The sequence below is a fragment of the Macrobrachium nipponense genome, chromosome 19 (genome assembly GCF_015104395.2).
Source record: "Macrobrachium nipponense isolate FS-2020 chromosome 19, ASM1510439v2, whole genome shotgun sequence".
Lineage (NCBI taxonomy): Eukaryota > Metazoa > Arthropoda > Malacostraca > Decapoda > Palaemonidae > Macrobrachium > Macrobrachium nipponense.
Window position 1 is genome coordinate 30199852 of NC_061088.1, and position 14692 is coordinate 30214543.

Genomic DNA, 14692 nt, shown 5'->3' on the forward strand with positions numbered 1-14692 from the left:
TGTCCGTCCGTCTGTCCGTCTGTCATTCAATCATGGTCAAACAGTTGGTCCGATGGACATGAAACTTGGCAGTGTTATAGTGAGATGGTTTATAATGGGGGTTTCCTCCTTCTCCCCCTTTAAAGGGGGTGGGGGTGAGAAGGGATTCCCTGAAATGGAGCTGGTTCTGCCCGTGAAATGGGCTGGTTATGCCCATAGACTTAGTTACTTTACAAATTTATCATACATAATTTTTGTATACATATGACTGATCATTTGGAAAAGAATACTATAGGGTAAACATCAATGACATCAAAGAGGGTGGCGTTTGAGAAGAGGGTTGACAGAGAGAGAATAAGAGGGACAGAAAGTGAGAGAGTAGATGGGTTGTTAAGAGAGAAGAAAGCAGAGAAAAGACAGGGATGGTGAGAGACAGACAGACAGAGAAGAGCGGGTGTTTGGGAGAAGAAAAAGAGAGAGTTGGTATTAGTGAGAAGAAAGAGGGAAAGACGCAGAATGGTTGGAGAGAGAGAGAGAGAGAGTGTGAGAGTGAGAGGAAGAGAGAGAGAGAGAGTAGAAGGGGTGTTAGGTAGGAGAAAGATGGAATTAGTGAGAGAGAGAGAGTTGGTATTAGTTAGAAGAAAGAGGGAAAGAGACAAGAAATGGAGAGAGAAAGGGGCGAGAGGGAGAGGAAGAGAGAGTAGAGGGGGTGTTTGGTAGGAGAAAGATGGTAAAAGTGAGAGAGAGAGAGTTTATAAATCAGTTGTCATTCAGAGTTATCCCAGGCAGCGCTGGGTCGGTCAGCTAGTATGAGTAATTAAGTTTTTAAGCAAAAATTAATTTGATAAAAATGAAATTTTGTTTCTCATTCTTGTTTGAATTTCAAGTGTTAAGAATAATTGCTGTGCATTTCAGGTACCATTGTCTGTCCAACAACAATATCTAGATCCACCTGAGTTACTACCACGTCATGGTCCACCTCAGTACTTGCTTCCTTCAAATATTGATGGTGAGCTAGAAGCATCTAATGCAACAACAGCTCCCAACATGTCTTCGTTTAGAGCAAGTACCAATAACCCTGTTACCTCATCCAGTTGTACGATATCGCAAAATCAGGAAGACTGGCGTCATGTCGAAATTAAAGAAGAACCTGTGGAAGAGACTGAAGGCACAGCTGTATTAAAAGAAAGTATAGATAAAGAAGAAAAAATAGAAGATAGAAGAAAAGAAGAAAGAAGAAAAGCCACAAAAGAAGAAAAAGATGAGGTAATTATGAATTATGTGAATGGATTTAGTCATTTTGCTATTGCATTGTACAGTACAGGTACAGTTTTTTGATTAACAGATGAAAGGTACAACACTAATGAAAATAAGCAAAAGTGTAATAAAAAAGCAAAAATGCAGTACCATTTTGGAAAAGTTGAACTCAAAATTCTACTGATGTATAGGGTTACACTTTGCCCATAATTAAAAAAATTGTTTAACTCAAAATTCTACTGATGTAGAAGGTTACGCTTTGCCTATAGTAAATGAAAAAGCTGTATTTACCAAAGTTAAACTTTAGATTTAAACGTAGGACCATGAATAGTAAAGTGGCCCTGTCACAATTTTAAGTTCAACAAAATTCAGAGGACTTTGCTAGCATGTTTTGATTATTTGATGGTATAAGTTTCAAGCACATCCTTGTGCCATTGAACATCTGATCTAAGTGGGATCCATTGCAAAGTAGAGAAGTCTAGCGAGACCAGCAGTAGACCCCTTTATGTTGTTTGTTAGCTATATCTTGATATCTAATTATTTTGAATTTTCAGCATTTGTTATACATTTGTGTTCCAAGAATTGAAGCACAGTTGACTCCCTTATTCAGGGGGGGGGGGGGGGGGATGCATCCAGACCCCCCATCACGAATAGCTAGAATATGCGAATACTTAGAACCCCTAAAAACTTTTAAAACTTCCTAGTTTGTTAGTTCAGACTCAAGAAAAACCAACTAAAAATGCTTGTAGTACCTGGGTTTTTTTAAGTGTTTTATCACAAAAGTGCATTTAATCATGAAATTGATATAAAAATTCAGTAATTTGTGGATATTTCTCATAGTAAAATACAGCGAATATGCAAATTTCCTGCCAATAATGGTAGATATGGTCTATAGAGAAATCTGCTAATATGGAGTATCCACTGCATTTCCATTACGACTTTAATGGAAAGATTTGAAGTAAAGTTTAATGCGTTCTCAACTTCATTACCAAAATAACAATGAAATATTCACTCTTAAGACATGATTGTATGCTTAGTAAGTTCGTACAGATGAAGTATTATATTTGTGATGTCGTAATAGTAATTTAACCCTTGATAAGCGTTTTTAATTTTCAGTGGTTGGCAAGTTTGCTGTGTTTTCAAGCTAGTATTGTTAAACACATGGCCAATGACAACACCAGCACAGTCAATAAAGTAGAAAGACCGAAGGAGTTGAATGGGCCGTCGGTATTAGGAAACTGCTACGAAGCCCCTCCAGTTCTAGAAAAGCCAGGCTGTATGAATGGTGACCTCACTTCCCATGATATCAATAGTAAACGCAATCGATTCATTGACAACAGAAGACTGCAACCTGGACTTATTAACAACAGTTTTGCATCACCTACTTACCTCCCTGCCAAAAAAGGCATTCTTAAGACTCAAAAGGGAAAGTATGTACTCTGTTTATAGTTTTATGTAGACTTTTGATCAATTTCATTTGGAATTAAACATACCTAGTTTTAATACTATATACTGTCAACTTTTTTTTTTCTTTTAGAAGTACCGTAGTTTCTGTTTGTGGTTAACTTAGTGGTGTTCCAGTTGTGTACCAAGAAATTAATACTTTCTTTGTGAATTTTATTTGGGCAGTGCCTAAAAGGCATATGTATTTATGAATTCTTTAGAACTAATTCACCATTTTATTTCTAATGATGTAATAGAATATAGTTTGTTCCCATGAGAATACAAGCCTTTGTCTTTTATCTGGGTAGACTCACATCTTACTTTTGAGAAACATCTAATGAAGGTATTAGCAAATGCTGCTCAAAAGTTAGGTATTATAAGTAAGGTTTTATATATTTATAACAACATTGAAATCATTGCAACCTGTTTTAGGTCATTTACCCTTTCTGTACTAGAATATTGTTCTCCAGTGTGGATGTCTGCTTCTGTAACAGATTTATCTCTTTTTAGATATTGGTTTGTGGTGGTCTGTTTCTGTTTCTTAATATAGTGGTTATTACTTGGACCATCAGCTGTTGGTCCCTTGTTTGCCAGTTTTTCATGAGATGTATTTTAACAGAGATCTTTCACATTCACAGCTGATTCCATTCACAGCTGATTCCATATCACCTCTTCTTGCCAACAGCAGCCAGATTTGCTGAACAGCAGCACCAATGTGCAGTAAATGCACCTTGCTGTTGAACTTCTCATTTCCACATATTCTTTATATCTGGTCGATGTGGGGCTCTGAATTACTCCTTTCCAAGGGTGACTATCCACTAAGTGTTTTTTAAACCCTCAGCAAAGGCAAAGACCCTTGTAGCCAAACCTTCAGGTGTGGCTAGGCCTTCGGTTTATGGGGATCAGAGGAAATCCGCTCCTTTAAACCCTAACCAGTAGCCCAGTCCTCTTCCTCTAGAAAGGGAGGGAAATTTTCCCAACTCTTTTTCACCCTTCTTCCCCAGCCACAGCTAGGAAGAAAAGGAAAGGAAAAGAGGGTTTCTGAGAGGAGTGATCCCATTCCTCCTCTATCACCAGAAAAGGGATGCATGTCTAGCTCTTGCAATGCAGCGGAAACAGCGATGAAGCCCTGGATATTTTCAGGCCATGGTAGTCACTAGTCTTTTCAAGGACCACCACCCACCCTACCCTCCCTCAGGCACCAGTATTGTTTGTTCTTTCCCCCCAGATTCCCCAAGATCTCTAGCCTTGTTGGTCAGGATGAAGGTGATGGTGGAAAAAGATGCTTGAAATCATAGAGGACCAGTGTCCAGGATATTTTTTACAGTTGCCTCATTATGGCAGAGTGATTGACTGAAGCTAGGAACTGGTCTATGAACTCTCACCATTAAATGATTCTGTTGTAGACCTTCTTATAGCTGGAAACAGAACAAACTCCGCTGTATAGTTCACCACAGAGGACAACTTTCTTCTATAGTTCCAATGACGGGCTTAGAACAAGTCAACCAACACTCACCAATTAATGATTTTGTAGCCAACATTGTCTGCGTTAAGATGGAAACAGCACACATTGCTGTAGTCTATCTTGCATACAAGGGATGTGGACTTGATTATCCCTGGACTTCTATGGGATGCTATTGCTCTAGGACAAGAGTCCCCTTACCACCTTTTTGGCCAAAAGGCAAGGGCTGTGGCAAACTGATAGAGGGTGGTTCTCGCACCCAAATCACCAAAAAGTAGCTGGTTATGTTCAGACTCAGCAGACTAAGGGAGGTAGTAGTGCTGGTTCATGTCCCACTAAGAACAAACAGATCAGCTTTGGGAACTTGTCCTCACCCATGTGTTGTCCCAAAGAAGCTAGTTTTGCAAGGACATCTCCTTCTTCTCTCACTTCCTCAGTGGCTGAAGCATCACTGGGCAGCTCCATGTGACCTTTCTTCCCATCTTATGCCACTGAATAAAACACATGAATGTTCTAGTTTGGTGATAGGGCAGTGGGAGCCTCTGCAAGAGTCTGAACTCTTCCTAATATGCAGTTGCTCACAGATGCATTCCAGGAGGGCTAGGACATACCTGATAGTTTGTTTGTGTTGGGTGTGCGGCCTGGTCACAGGGCACACCTCATCTGCATATCCGTGTTCTTGAATTCAGGAAATGTTGCTATCCTGGAAAGTGTTTCAGTACAAGCAGTCTCTGGTTATCAGCGATTCGGTTTTATGGCGCTTGTCCAATACCATCAAATCTGCGATTTATGGTGCCATAAGAGGCCAAGTTCTGGTTATCGGCACCATAACATGCCTAACAGAGGTGCCGTAATGGCGCCTATGGCACAAATAACCGGTTATCAGCACCGTAAGCGCCATTATGGCACCATAAATCGCTGAGTTTCGGTTAATGGTAGTTTTCGCTTATCGGCACCCCCACAGGAACGGAACCTTCGCCGATAACCAGGGACTACCTGTCTCAGTTAATAGGTCACTCAGTTATGATGATGAGCAACAACCCAACTGTAGCAGTACAGTGGACCCCATGTATTTACGGGGGATGCATACCCCCCCCCCACACCAAATAGCTAGAATCCGCAGATACTTAGAACCCCCCCCTTCTAAAAATGCTTATAACTGCCTATCGTGAACGTCATCAAATACCAAATGTATACTTAATGTATCATCCTACATCAAATATACTTCAAGTTATTAATCTGTTACTGTATTAATTTTTTATCAAAGTCATCTTAAACATTTTACCATTAAAAGTATATATACATACAGCCACAGCCAATAACACAGAGAGAGAGAGAGAGAGAGAGCATTGAATTGGGCAACATCATACGTATCTTACCATAAAGAGTGAAATGATTTATGATTTATTTCAGACAGAGAATAATATGAGAGAGAGAGAGAGAGAGAGAATAACTCCTTACAATATCAAAAGATTGAAAGGAACCTCTATGGTCAACACTTCTCCTCCACCATGCCATATGTATATTTATACTTTTCCAGAGAGATGGCTGAACTAAGTACCTATTTGTCTGTCGATCCATTTCTCATTCTACCCTTGGGCAGAAAGAGAGATAACATAAGGAAAAAGTACAAATGAGTTGATCAGGCATTGGCAACAATTTTGGACCCACAATCACTTCCTGTCAAGTAATGTGACATGTCTGACAGCCCCACCTTCATTCGCTACAAGACGAAAGATAGGTGAATTCTATTCTTTCATGTTTTAATATAACCTACTAAAAGCAGTCTCCAGTTATCCGTGGGCTCAGTTAATGGTGATCCATTTTTATTGCGCTAGCGATTGATGGTGCCATATTGTGCCGAGTTCTGGTTATCAGTGCCATAAGGTGCCGATAATAGAGTATTGGCGACCTGACATACCTAACGGAGGTGCCATTAACCAGTTATCGACACCATTAACCGGATATAAGTGCCATAAATCACAGAGTTTCGGTTAATGGTCGGCTTTCACTTATCAAGCACCGCCGAGAACGGAATCCCCGCCAATAACTGGGGACTGACCGCCTGTATAGAAATGCATAAATATTGTCTGACAGCCCCACCTTCATTCGCTACAAGACGAAAGATAGGTGAATTCTATTCTTTCATGTTTTAATATAACCTACTAAAAGCAGTCTCCAGTTATCCGTGGGCTCAGTTAATGGTGATCCATTTTTATTGCGCTAGCGATTGATGGTGCCATATTGTGCCGAGTTCTGGTTATCAGTGCCATAAGGTGCCGATAATAGAGTATTGGCGACCTGACATACCTAACGGAGGTGCCATTAACCAGTTATCGACACCATTAACCGGATATAAGTGCCATAAATCACAGAGTTTCGGTTAATGGTCGGCTTTCACTTATCAAGCACCGCCGAGAACGGAATCCCCGCCAATAACTGGGGACTGACCGCCTGTATAGAAATGCATAAATATTGTAATAAATGTATTATCATTACTATTATTATTATTACAGGCGGCCCACGGTTAACGGCGCAATCGGTCAACAGCGAATCAGTTTTACGGCGGTCGTCAAAAATATTCATTTAAAAAATAAGGCATTTTAAAGGTATTTTTACGGCACAATTTTCAGTAAACAGCGCCGCTAGCGCCGTTGTCTAATGAGTTCATACATTTGTAGAAATGCCGTTCAGACCATAAAGGTTATGCAAATTATATTAACAAATTTTATGAGAGTTAATACGTAGGTATTAGGGTAAAATATATGCCTCTGACGCTCTTCTATGCCGAAAATATCGAGTTACATAAGTGCAAATTTAGCTATGGATATGTCGGTTTATAAATGTTCATGCTTTTGTTTAAAATGTGTATGAAAGTGTATTAGATGTAAGGTATTTTTATTTTGCACAGAAATATGATACAAAGGCAGCTTTTGAAACTGCCCTTCACGTTATCAAATACGATTATTTTTCATGGTCTTTCTTTTGAGCCGCTGCCTGCCGCTCTTCCGAAAATATAGATTTAAAAAAAGTGCAAATTAGCGATCGATGTGTCAATTTTATAAATGTTTATGCTTTTATGTTTAAAATGTGTATGAAATGTATTACGAATAGGGTATTCTTATTTCTGTGCAGAAATATGATAAAAAGGCAGCTTTTGAAACTGCCCTTCAAGTTATCGACTACGATGTTTTTTCAAGTTCGTTGTTGTATGCCGCCGTCTGCCGCTCTTCCGAAAATATAGAGTTAAAAAGAGTGCAAATTTAGTGATCGATGTGTCGATTTTTTAGATGTTTATGCTTTTATGTTTAAAATGTGTATGAAAATATATTAAAGGTATTTTCATTTTGTTCATGAAACTTACCTGTCAGATATATATATAGCTGTATTTTTCCCGAATCCGACAGAAATTTAAACACTTACGACACACGCAGTGGGAGTCAGGTGGTTAGTACCCATTCCCATTCCCCGCCGCTGGGGAGGGGGCGGGTATCAGGAATCATTCCCATTTTCTATTCATAATTTTTCTGTCGCCGGTGCTGAAAAACACCTGTTTGTTCCGATACGTAATACAAAACCCTCGGTCCTTTAACAATAGGAAGGTAACTAGCGGCAGCTGGGACGGTCGTAAGCTTCGAACAAGGGGAGAACGGTAGTTAACTGCTTGTCCGATCGTGCGCGCAGCCCGCGCGCCCGAGAGGTGAAGAATCACTTTTGTTTTGCTTTCGGCCGCGGGTGTGAAGGACTGTTCGTCATCGCTCTCTGCCATCTTCATCGTCGTATGCTTTGTTTATATTGTGTTTTCTACTAATGGTTTGGTTTGACTTGAAAATGAAACTGTAAGTACACTGTTTTCATTTCATTACTTAATTATGAATCAACATGGAGCTATCGCCGTAGAGACGGCGATTTCCGCTCTTTTCATGAATTGAACCCTTGAATTATGTCTCGGTGCCGAGGCGGGCGCACTCACGCCGAGTCATGTATTTTGGGCGAAAGTGTTAATTGAAAGATGTAAGTACTCTTTTTCATTAATGTTTTTTGGCCCTGTGCGTTCGTTGCCGAGAGCTTGATTGCGCTCGGCAAGAGCCTCTTATTTTGTATGAATAGAATGCAATGAAAGTGGATTCGCAATGCAGTTTTCTTTTCATTTTCATTTATTAATTGCATCAAAATTTAATTTTGGATCAAATTCCGCTCTTACCCAGGGAATTAATCCTTACGATTTATTTGCTGTGAAAGTGAAAATAGCAAGTGCAGTATTGTTCATTTTCATATATATTTATGATAGCATCATATTATTATGGATCAAGTTTCCGCTCTTACCGGGAATTGATTTTTCCCTCTTTAAGTTCTATGAAGTGAATCGCAAGTGCAGTATTCTGTTTCATTTTCATATTACTTTTCACTGCTGTGTCGGGGGTAGGGAAGCGAAGGTCTGCCAGGAAGTCGTCGGAAAGCTCTCCCGCGACTCCCTTGGTATCCGATTCTTCGTCTTCTTTCCTGCCCCCCCGCTCAGCTTCCTCGTATTTTGTTTTTGGGGTCTTCCTTCCGTTCGGGGTGGGGGCATGTCTCCCCCCCCCGTGCGTGAGGGAACCCCTCTTACTAATCTGTCTGTGCTACCGCAGGTGCTACAGCCGTGGGAGACGACCTTGGACAGGTATGGACCACTGCGGCTGCAGGGCGTGCCTAGCATCCACGATCTGCTGCAGAGTCTAGCGAGGTCTGGTTGGGGCGGTGACCTTGGAGTGGTCTCCATACAACCTTCACGGCCGCTTATGCTGCTTCCCCCCGCTGGTCTACACCCCATGCTGTGTCGGTGACGCCGTCTGCCGCTTCTAGGGCCGGTCGCCGCCGTACCGAGGAGGGGGTATGCCGCCGCTGCCTGTGTTTTCTTCGCGGGTTGCCTGCCCCAGACTTCCGCTGTTCCAGCAGCTCGCCCCTGGACCGGCCGCCAGTACCACGCTGGCTGCCGATGATTCTACGAGGCGATGGCTGGGCCTGCCGTACCTGTCGCTGATGTGGTTCCCGCTACTGGCTTGGCTGTCCCTTCTGTGGTTTACCGCTGCCGCTGTTCCTGCCGCTCCTGAGCTGGTTGCTGTTCCTGTCGCTCCTGGTTCCTGCGCCTGTCCATGCTGGTCCTGCCCATGGTGTGTCTTCCCCAGTCCCAGGTCCTTCCGGACAGGTGCAGTCGGCCGTGTTGCTTCGGCAATAGGCCCGACTCCGGCCTGGATGGAGGACCTGAGACTGTCCTGCGTGAGCTGACGAAGAAGAGGAAGGTGTCATCTTCGTCTGTTGCTGCCTCTTCCCCTTCGAATTCTAAGGCCCATAAGCCGAAGAAGAAGAAGGGCTGCCTCCCCCCCCTAAGAAGTCTCCCCTTCGGGAACTTCTAAGGGCCCCTCCAAGGGCCCGTCCCACCGGGGCCCGGATCGGTGGGGACGGGGGGTCCTTCTGCTGGTCCTCCTGCTCCTTCGGGAGCGGGGCCCGTCTCCCCTTCCGTAAGGAAGAGATGACGGGGACCAGAGGAGTACGGTTAGCTCTGGTACTTCCTCGCCTGGTGCTAGCGGCGATGCCGCTACGCCAGGTTCCGGCTCGGTCTCTCGTTCGCGGGAGTCCCGAGTGAGTGTACGCTCTCGGGTCGGGAGACCGTGCAGCCAAAGTTTCGGCGCCAGAGTTCGCTCGGCGCCAAGACCACGGCACGGAGCAGAAGGCTGGCGAGAACCGCTCAGGTGACTCTCGCCAGGCCAGCGGCCGCTCTCGCAGCGACCAGCTGGTAACCGGGTTTTGTTTCCCCCTAAGAAGACTCCTTCGGGAACTTCGAAGGGCTCGTCACATTCCGGTGTGACGGGGGGGTTCTTCTGCTGGTCCTCCTGTTCCTTCGGGAACGGGGGCCCGTCTCCCCTTCTGAGAAGAAGAAGAAGACGGGGACCAAGGGTGTGCTGGCTACCGCTGGTACACCCTCCGCCTGGTCTTGGCAGCTCTGCTGCTAAGCCAGGTACCGGCTCGGTTTCTCGTCCGCGAGAAGTTCCGAGTTGTACGATCTCCTTCGGGTGACCGTGCAGCAAAGTTAAGACGCCTGAGTTCGCTCAGCGTCATGACCGAGGCACGGAGCAGAAGACTGTCGAGAGCCGCTCAGGTGACTCTCGCCAGGCCAGCGGCCGCTCTCGCAGCGACCAGCCGGTACCTCGGGTGGACGTGACGGTCTCTGACCGGCCACGGGTTGAGGCTGGGAAGAGGTCCCCCAGGTCCCCTCGACCGACGGTACCAGCCTCGCTGGTACCAGCGGGTTTGACGTGCCGCGAGGACGCTCACCGGTCTCACGGCGAAAGCGAGCTCTGCAGGTCACCTGACCGCCGCTCCCACAGGACCGGGCGGATACGGTGACCAGCAGCAGCTCGTCTGACGCACGGGACCGGGGTCGACGTGCTCAGTCGAGCCGCTCGCCACAGGCGTGAGCGGCACGGCCAGGCCTGCAGATCGATCCCCACCGCGGGTTGGTGATCGGCTGCACCCCCCGCCCCCCACGTACGCTGGTCCTGCCAGCGAGCGGGGGGGGGGGGGGAGCGTCAGGTCTGTCTCTCCACTACCTTCAACTTCCTCGGGCTACACCGGGAAGAGCGAGGTAGCTAGGAGTGATCGTGAGAGGTGCGCCGCTCACGATCCCGTCCCGACGAACGCCGCACGTGCCACGTATGGTCTTAGGACCAACCAGGACGTACGCGCAAGTGATTGGAGGCGACCGTCCGGGGGGGTGGGGGTAGCGTCAGTTCTGTCTCTCCGATACCTTCAACTTCCTCGGCATACGCCAGGAAGAGCTAGGGATATAGGAGTGATCGTGAGAGGTGCGCCGCTCACGGATCCCGTCACGACGCCGCGCGTGCCCGGTGGGTCTTAGGTTCAACCAGGACGAACGCGCAAGTGATAGGAGGCAACCGTCAGGGATCTGTTGCTGGTCCATTCTTCTGAAGGAGGAGGGTCCTGGGAGCTGCTCTTGTTGGAGGGACTGGACGGTCCTACTCCTCAAGACGCTGTAACTTCCGAGATTCAGAGTAACTTTACCCAGGTTAGGGGGGTTTTGCACTGATTCGTCAGCACAACGACCGGGGGGAAGGATCGCCGCTCCACAGCAGAGCCCATGTCTCTGCTCGAGTCCGTTTTTGGGGCCCGAGAGGGAACCCAAACCGACTGTGGTATGCCGCGATCGGAGCTTACCGATTTCCTGTCTTGAACCAGAGTCTCTCGTCTCCGACAAGAAGGCTCTCTCAGTTCTGGCCGGTTCGATCAAGCTACTTCCACCTCCTCTACTGCGACAGCGGCGTTTTCTACGTGTCTTCGGACACCGTATTTAAATACTCCTTCGGTCCTCCTGAGAGGTTTCGACCTCGACGAGGACTGGAATGAGTCGGAGGACGGTATCGGCTCTCTCCTGTCAGGTGTCGATCAGCCCCACCCAGACGACGTTCACAGTGGCGGCAGACCCTTACCACAGTGAGAGTTCGTAACCCTCCTCGGGAAAAACGTTTTCTCCTGACGATACGTTTTCCCAGACTCTGAGAGGCCATCGCCGCAAGGCGATGGCTGCTCCTACTCTTCTCCAACTGCTAGTTCCACTGGGAAGGCGAGCGAGTATCCAATTCCTCCCCATTCCCTCTCTCCTTACAGCTACGAGGGAAAGGGGAAGGATCCTACAGAGATTTCTCTGTAGGATCCCACGTTGGGGACTGCGCTACCAGGGGGACCTTCGGGTCCTACCTGACGTAAGCCCCGGTCGTTGAGGAGGGATCCTGCCCCATTCTCGATTTCTACGGGAATCGAGAGGACCACCAGCCGATATCGTTTGACGAATTCGGTGGGGGTTTCGCAGACTGCTTAGAATTCTACGGAATTTCTAGCGCATTCAGAGTGTTTAGAGTTTCTTACGATCTCCAAACACTTAGGCGAGACCACGGTCCAAAGTGAGCGAGACGAGAATCCCCGATATGTTACACGATAATCGGGAACCTCGCCTATGCTCGAATTCCTGGAATTTCTAGCATTAGGAAGAAGACTGCTGCTGAAAGAAGACTATCTCACAGTAGGCGACCAACCTGGAATAGAGAAGAACGGACGGGAATATCCAGTTTGGCGGTAGGAACTATCGTCTTAGTATTCTGTTCACCATTGAAGCTTTCCTTCGAGGAAGACTTCTCCTTCACTCTCTTTAATAGAGAACGAAGGTGGTCGATCTCCAATCCTTATTTTGTTTTCTTGAAGGAAAGAATTTAGGATGGAGATCGTTGTTCAGCAATCCTACAAATATACTACGTATTAACCTCGCACATGATTCTGCTAAGCAGTTGAATGGTCCGAGGGTAGGACGCATATCCTGGTTATTCTACGGATTGCGACTTAGACGAAAAGTATTCTAATTGAACTGCAAACCCGGGTTGTCCTGCAACCTCCCAGGAGTTTCCAGTTTCACATTTTATATACTTATGGTTTGTCACAACAACACCATTTTAGCTTTATATTTACCGAAATTCGTTCGCTTAAATATAATTGCTCGAGCATATCTTTTTATGCTCGGTGGTTCTAGCCGAACGCATTCCTTCGTGGAAAGGATTACTTGGCAACTCAGGATGACGAGTCAGCGACAGCTACTGCGTATTGAATTGCCCGAGGCATTTCAGTATCAGCTGCCGCTTTGAGATAGACGGTTGTTTTATGTCTTTCTCACCTGCTTTGATTGAATAACAACCGTATCTCTGCCCAACAATCACGGACTTAAGTCTCTGATTAACGGGGATTCTCGCATACATGAATGACCATCTACTGCTGAGAAACGCTAGTATTCATCGTCTTCGGTATTGCGAGAATTTTAAACAGAGATATCTATTCGACTCTCATCTCTGTTTACCGCACGGTAACAGAATTCTGTAATAGTCTCTTGCTGCATCGTATCCCGATAATGCGAATGATTTTTGCGGAATCTGAGTTTGTCCTCAAAATATCTTGTATTCGGAGGTGTACAATTGTTCATTGTTAAACAACCCGGATTAGCAGATGTATTGAAAGACATCGCCTACTCCCACACCTGCCAGCTCTACTTCCAAACGTTCAGCCCCATGAGAAGCAGTTCTTCAACGGCTGGCTCCCCTGTGTTTCATTACTGAAGAACGCCCCGCTTTCATTGCACAACGGACAGCAATGAAATGGCGGTTAGCGTTTTTCAGTCATTTGTAAGCACAGTTTAGAATCTTGAGATTCCTTCTCTCGATTCAGCTGGAAGACGTAGTTGCATTCATTGCCTACCTTCGTCTTCAACGTCACATAGTGTTGTTTCTCCTTAAGCTGAGATTCAACGTCTATGAGATTTTCTTGCCATCAGGGACCTCGGTCTTTTGAAGGCAATTGACTTTCGCCTTGTTTTGAGTTTATGCATTAAGAGAATCATCGCCGCGCCGTCCGGCATCGGTGACTCAACAAATATTTTGATTTGTTTGGTCTCTCAGCATAACTCTTAAAGGGCGAAGGTCACGTGACTTACCCGGATGCTTGGACAACTTGCCTCTACTGATTCCGAACCAGTCAGTCGGCAGCTGTCAGAGCGTCCGAGTCAGTTACGAACTATGCTGTGGACTTAGTTCGGTTGTTCCAGAGCAATCATTACTTCGTCTTAATAGCTTGTCAGTATGAGTACTGTACATAACCAAAGTCGAGAAGAGGGATAGGTCATACGACTACATTCCCTTCTTTTCATCTTAGGTAACTGCATGACTTCTCTTGAGAAGTCAAGCACAAAGGGATGGGGATTTGTGACGCTCGATTTCGTACCGATCTTCGTAGCGAAGACTCAGAACCCTTCGGTAACTGACGATTGGTTCGAGTCCTTCACAATACCCTCCCTCCCTAATGGACGTCACCGCCTCCGATACGAAGGCTATGCTGCTTTGTCCTGTGAAGGTGCGACGGAGCTGTCTGAAGAAACTCGACACCCAGGATGAGTGTGGACGCCTCTTCATCATTCTCTCGCGTTCCGCAAGAACTTCTCCGTGGCGCAGGTAATGAAGGCAGGCGCCTGGTCCAACCGGACCGCATGCACCTCCTTCTACCTTCAGGATATTGCCCACAGTTCCTTGGATCTTTTTCCTTGGGAACCGTGGTGGTTGCTCAACACGTTGTGTAGTTAACCCAGACCCAGCATCGAGTCCTGGTGTGACCGTAAGAATGGATGAGGAATGAGAGTGTGACTGGCTCCTCTTCCCATCTTTTTCTTCCCTCTACCTTTGGGTAGAGGGACACGGTCGTCACCTGCTGTCGGGGTAAGGACGAGATGCAGAGCTACTCAATAGAGCACCATCCTATCCCTTTCAGTAGGGATAGGAGTAAATATCCACCACTTCCTCCAACAAGGGGGAGGAAGTGGATGCCAAATTGAGACAAACCCATCATTTTATGATTGTCTCTTGCAAACGGAACAAGTTCTTGCTTGCTGGTACGAAGAGATACGCTTGCCTCTCTCTTAGTACTGGCCCAGAGGTCTGACCATTGATCCTGCGGTGCACACCCCGA

The 14692-nt window shown here is 46.0% G+C and overlaps 1 protein-coding gene across 2 annotated transcripts in view; it reads left to right on the forward strand.

The window, feature by feature from the left end:
• The window catches only part of LOC135215555 (PHD finger protein 12-like), a 201920-nt gene that overhangs the window by 90202 nt on the left and 97026 nt on the right, over window positions 1-14692 (forward strand). For both annotated transcript variants that reach the window (XM_064250396.1, XM_064250403.1), the window contains exons 8-9: window positions 895-1245; window positions 2353-2666. In XM_064250396.1, coding sequence (XP_064106466.1) covers window positions 895-1245; window positions 2353-2666 — 665 coding nt within the window. The remainder of the gene's footprint in view (window positions 1-894; window positions 1246-2352; window positions 2667-14692) is intronic.